Raw genomic sequence first — 5,370 nt, forward strand, 5'->3', positions numbered from 1 at the left:
TCATTTGAAAGGTTTAATGGCAATTTATGTTATTTGCTGAATGTTAAAGCATTTTAATTGGACCCTCTCTTAATGAAAAGTGATTATTTGTATCTGGTGTTGTGGAATAAATGAGTATATGGTGATTCAGTGCATTGATCCATACCCTTACAATGTCTGAATGTAGAATGAAAAGTGTAGATTATACAAAAATGAAGTTACATTAAGCTAGGTACAATTTACAAACTGATTATCTTCACATTCATGCTAGGTTACTTCAATATCAATAACACAACCAAACCGCAGATGGAAGGATACAGAACCAAGACATACTTAATCACTGGAACATGAACCATTATGATACAATCATGCCTAAGAACAAGTTGACAAGATTTTACCTCTAAAAATGAAATTGTTTTTTAACCATTGGTGAGTGAGACAATAAGCAGGGCTTTATAACTGGACCCCTTGAGGGTTTTGAGTTTGTTCTCTCCGGGCTCACGTGGTTGGTGGTCTTTTCTGGCTTAGCGCTGGTCCTAGTCAGGGAGTTGCTCCTTCCCCTTAGACCTTTGACCTCTGGTGTCCGAGCGGCGCCTTGGTCTACTTGGTCTCCTTGGTCCCTGGCTCTCTGCCAAGAATGGCCGCCACCGAGGGAAGGCAGCGGAGCTGGCTTAGCCGTAGCCTCGCCCTCTAGCTCATCCCTTCTCCCCGTCCTATTTCTCGGCACGGATTGGCTCCGCCTCTTTGGCGTGGTCGATCTTTCCTGACTCCTTTCCTTCTCCCGACTCCTTTCCTTCTCCCGACTCCTTTCCTCCTCCTGACTCCTCCCCGTTCTCCTCCCGTACTCCAGCGGCTGCCACTCAGTAGGCCTCGGCTGCATGACCCTCTCCTTCAGCTCGTCACATGACGACCGCGGTCCAATCAGGTGGACGGCTCCGCCCATCTGTCTGATGAGCACCGACGGGTAGTTGTGTTTCAGCTCCTGGATGCGCTTGCCGATGCGCACTTGGACTTCGTGGCTGAGGTCGCTCAGGTGAATCTGGCGGACGTGTAGCTCGGTTTGGAGCTTGGACAAAAATCGTCGGAGATCGGCCGCGGCGTCTTGTGCGCGCCACCCCGTTACAGAGACCCCGCTCACGTCGGTATCCATGGCAACCGCCTCCATCTCGACGCCATGGCCCTGCAGGATGTCGTCCATGCCGAGCTTTTTGAGGCGCTGGGCGTAGTCCAACACGACTGAGGACAAGATGAAGGTCTCAGTGGGCGGTTTCTTGGGAGGCATGTGCCTACTGTCTACTGGACCAATCACTGGTAAGGAGACGGGGGATCTGGAGGAAGAGGGGGTAGGGGAAGGGCTATCGAGGGAACGTGGGTCTGTGGATCTCCAGGGGTTTTGTTGCCTACTGTCTCCTGGACCAATCGCTGATAAGGAGGAGGATCTGGAGGAAGAGGGGGTAGGGGAAGGGCTGTCAAGGGAACGTGGTTCTGTGGATCTCCGGTGGTTTTGTTGAGCTTGCGCTGAGCTGCCATTGATGGAGTTCCTGGAATCGGCACCAGGGGGCGACATACTTTGTCCCAGTGAGGATGAGGAGGGTCGGGTCAGGTTTGAGGTCTGTGCTTCCAGCATCTTCTGGGTTTCGGCCTTGAACGACCTCAGCATCATCATGGAGCCCTGAACTCGTACCAGGCTGCCTCGACTGCCGATGATCTTAAGGCCATGCATGTCAATAAGTCGACTCAGAGCCTTCTTATCATCGATCATGCCTATGTTCAGGGTGGCCTCCACTGGCAGGTCAAGCTTATTACAAGGTAAACACAAACAGTAGCACACACACACTGATTAAAACGTGTCTTGCAGACACACACTCCCTAACATCTCGAAGTGTGTTAAAACTTTACCATGTGATTGTGGTTATGGTTTACCTCGGGTCTGTCGACAGGTTTCACCTCCACGGGATATTTTCGGTCCCCAAATTCCAGTTCATGGTGGCTCTTTTGTAGGACGCGTGAAGCGTCTGTAGGGGGTAATACAACTTTGTTTGTAACCAAGTCAACAATATTTGTCCTTTATGATCCAATAACCTAACCGAGCGAACACGTATTTCATTTGTTCTAGTCGACCTACCGTCTGGTTCGTCGTATATGACCAGGGCTTGCCCGGGTACACTCGTCGGGTAGATGACCCGCCGCACCTCCCCACCTCCGTTCCGTGGTCTCAGAAAGTGGATCAGGAGTTTATCAATCGTCCGATCATTAGACAACAAGTTCGGGACCCCCAGCACCTCCACCCCGACCCCCCTCTTCTCCACCGCCATGTTTACACCAGCCGAACTTCACTAGTCGAAAGCGAAAGTAAACTCAGTGCATGGAACAAGCTTTGTTTAAACGATCGCTTGCCTCCAAAAAAGTTACATCACAAATGTTAGCATGCTAATTTGTGGTCTCCTACAGGGAGAAGTTTCAGATCACAGGCAAACAAATTTCGAGCGAGTTTCGACTGCTTTGTAGACAAAACTGGTTCATTAAACAATCGAATGTAATCTTCGGAAAGCATTAAGTCACCTTCGCACTAGTCTTTGACATGGTAGGTGCCTTCACCACCTTGATTAGACGCGCCATCGAAAACGGAAGTGTAATTTATGGTGAGTGTTATATTATCCACGCCTTTTCAACGTCCTATCGTCGAAACCATGGCAATCTGGGTCGTGCAGCTACACCCGGAAGGAAATGGGATGTCTAGTCCCTGGACGTTCATGTGATAAATCGATTTTGACGAAATGCGTTTGTGTCTGTGCTTGAAATAGACCCGCTGAATGTTTTCAGGGCCCCCCTTTTATTCACACGAGTGGGCGACTAGGGGGTACTCTTGTTTGGTCAACAAAGAACCAAAGTTTGGCTGACAATCCAGCACGACTACAAACACTGTTTAGCCTGTTCGGTTGTGGCGCTTCATTGCACAGCTGGATCGTGAATGCCGTGTCCTTTGAACGTCTGTAACGGACTTGATTGATAACCAGGGTTGCCAGATTGGGCGTGAAATCGGGCCCAAGCTGGCAACACTGTTGATATCCCGACGCCTCGACCAACTCTGTATAACCGTACAGTTTCTCTGCCCGAGCATGAAATAATATAACAAGGCTGATTCTTTCACCCTGTGGAATAGCAGTTGGACCCCATCAATAAAGGTCCAGTTAACTACTGGTAACTTCAGGGAAGAGATGGTTCGGTTATGGTATTAGGTTACAAATGGGTGAATGAAGCGAGACGTTTGAGTTAGAAAGGCTTTTGTTTGGATTGTTTAGGATTTAAAAAAAAAAAAAGGGTACATTTTAACACACAGTTTAACACACATGTTGATGTTGAATCGATTTTGATCAATTATACCACAATAAATGTGCAAGAACCAAAAAGTAAGCCATCAATCAGATTCATAAAAAAAGGAACCAGAATATCATATGGGTGCAGTGCATTAGTTGTTTATGTAACAAATAAAAACTTCCAACATAAGTATTTGTGTTAAATCTTTATTTCAATAGAAAACACATTGTTTGATTAAATGTCCTCTGCCTTTAACTCGTCTGTTGGGAGCAGCTAATCCAGCTGGAATGCTGAGGCCTTGTTCATGTGGTGGCAGGACCATTAACCAAGGCGGCATGTTGTTTCTTTGGTGTGAAGGAACAATGAGCCCCTAGGGGAAACCCCATCAACGAGGGAATCATACAAACTATCCCCCCCCCCCCCCCCCGACCTCCCATGCGAGAGCAAGGTCCCAGATGGGTCTGAAGCCAGGGCCCTTTACACCACTCTGCATCAGAGGTCGTTCACCACCGACTCAGGCTCAGCCAACACCCCAGGCCGGGGGACGCAGCGTCTCCTCCGATCTCCATGAAGCCGCCAGTGCCCTCAACCCGTACTGCAACCGCTCCTGAAACAAAATTGGGACATCTTTACCATCTAAAACTTTGTACCACACATGTTGACCCGGTTTTAACATGTTACCCGCAATCTTTTCAATGTATTGCTGTAGTACATGGACCCCCAGTTTATGTATATTCGTTATTTTCCAACCATGCGGCGACCTCTCACAAGCATGCCCCCCCCCCCCCCCCCCCCCCAAATGGTTCGACCCAGCGGACCGCACCAACCGGAGAGCCGACCGATCCTTATAGGTTTCAGCACAGGGCCTTTTAATTGCGTTGGTTGCGTTTGAGATTCATCTATACTTTTACCCTTAAAGGGGTAGTTCGGAATTTTGGACATAGGGCCTGATTCTCAAGTGAGCATTGGTATTCTATATCACTGGAGACAGTTTAACACATTTCATACAGTCCTTCTAGTTGCAGAGTTCGCTCGTGCTAGGCTAGCGCAAGTCAACGGGCAATGCTAGCCTGCTATTAAAAACAGTCTTACCCACTCCACAGTACACCCGAGGTAAATCAATTATAACGACAGACTATAAATCTAAATGTCTGTTTATAGAATAATGTTAGAAATAAAACCAACCTTGCATTGCATTGCATTTTGAGGGAATTGCGGGGTCTCAGCAGCAGTGTTTATATTCCTGTACGTAGGCTACAGCAGCGGCGGACTGATACCTAGGTTACCTGCCGCTGTCATTGCTACAAACGCAGAGTACAGTGAACGAAGGAATTCTATAAGCGTATTCAATTAACAAGATATGCCCACGTTTGGAGGAGTTAGCGATGCATCTGCTTTTGAAGACGATTATGAGGAATTTGTTGTATCCAACGAACCGTACATGTACGAGCCGGTGTTTTGATGTCCAAGCCAGCAGCAACAAGCCACAGTTGAGTCCTTTCTGGATCTCGCACTGGAAATTGGTGGAAACTTTGTGGTGCCCATCTGTACCGTTTATTTCTACAATTTCTAAAAGCACACTGAACCATCATGTTGCCTAGTCGTTCAATTGCGCTTCTGTCCCACGCTTCTCTGTTTACGTTCTTCTGTCGTGATTCGGTTACAAACCTAACCAGCGCATAGTAAAATTCCGCTTCTGCTGAGAGTAGTCCCTCGATGATTCATGCGATGCAAGGTTAGTTTTATTTCTAACATTATTCTATCAACACAGACATTTAGATTTATAGTCTGTTGTTATAATTGATTTACCTCGGGTGTACTGTGGAGTGGGTAAGACTGTTTTTAATAGCAGGCTAGCATTGCCCGTTGACTTGCGCTAGCCTAGCACGAGCGAACTCTGCAACTAGAAGGACTGTATGAAATGTGTTAAACTGTCTCCAGTGATATAGAATACCAATGCTCACTTGGGAATCAGGCCCTATGTCCAAAATTCCGAACTACCCCTTTAAATCGATAGCACCATCCAGCACAAACCCCCCCCCCCCCCACACTCTGAGAGGAGTTTCCTCCGCG

General features: G+C 47.7%; 1 protein-coding gene across 1 annotated transcript; it reads right to left on the reverse strand.

The window, feature by feature from the left end:
• Positions 1 to 2,711, reverse strand: si:dkey-154b15.1 (uncharacterized). Its single transcript, XM_060043080.1, has 3 exons — positions 2,105 to 2,711; positions 1,903 to 1,994; positions 1 to 1,777 (listed from the first exon to the last, which is right to left on the reverse strand). The coding sequence occupies exons 1-3, from the start codon at positions 2,292 to 2,294 to the stop codon at positions 380 to 382; spliced, it is 1,680 nt and encodes a 559-aa protein (XP_059899063.1). The 5' UTR covers positions 2,295 to 2,711; the 3' UTR covers positions 1 to 379.
• Between the last annotated feature and the right edge of the window lie 2,659 nt (positions 2,712 to 5,370).

Source organism: Gadus macrocephalus, chromosome 22 (assembly GCF_031168955.1).
Source record: "Gadus macrocephalus chromosome 22, ASM3116895v1".
NCBI classification, from domain to species: domain Eukaryota; kingdom Metazoa; phylum Chordata; class Actinopteri; order Gadiformes; family Gadidae; genus Gadus; species Gadus macrocephalus.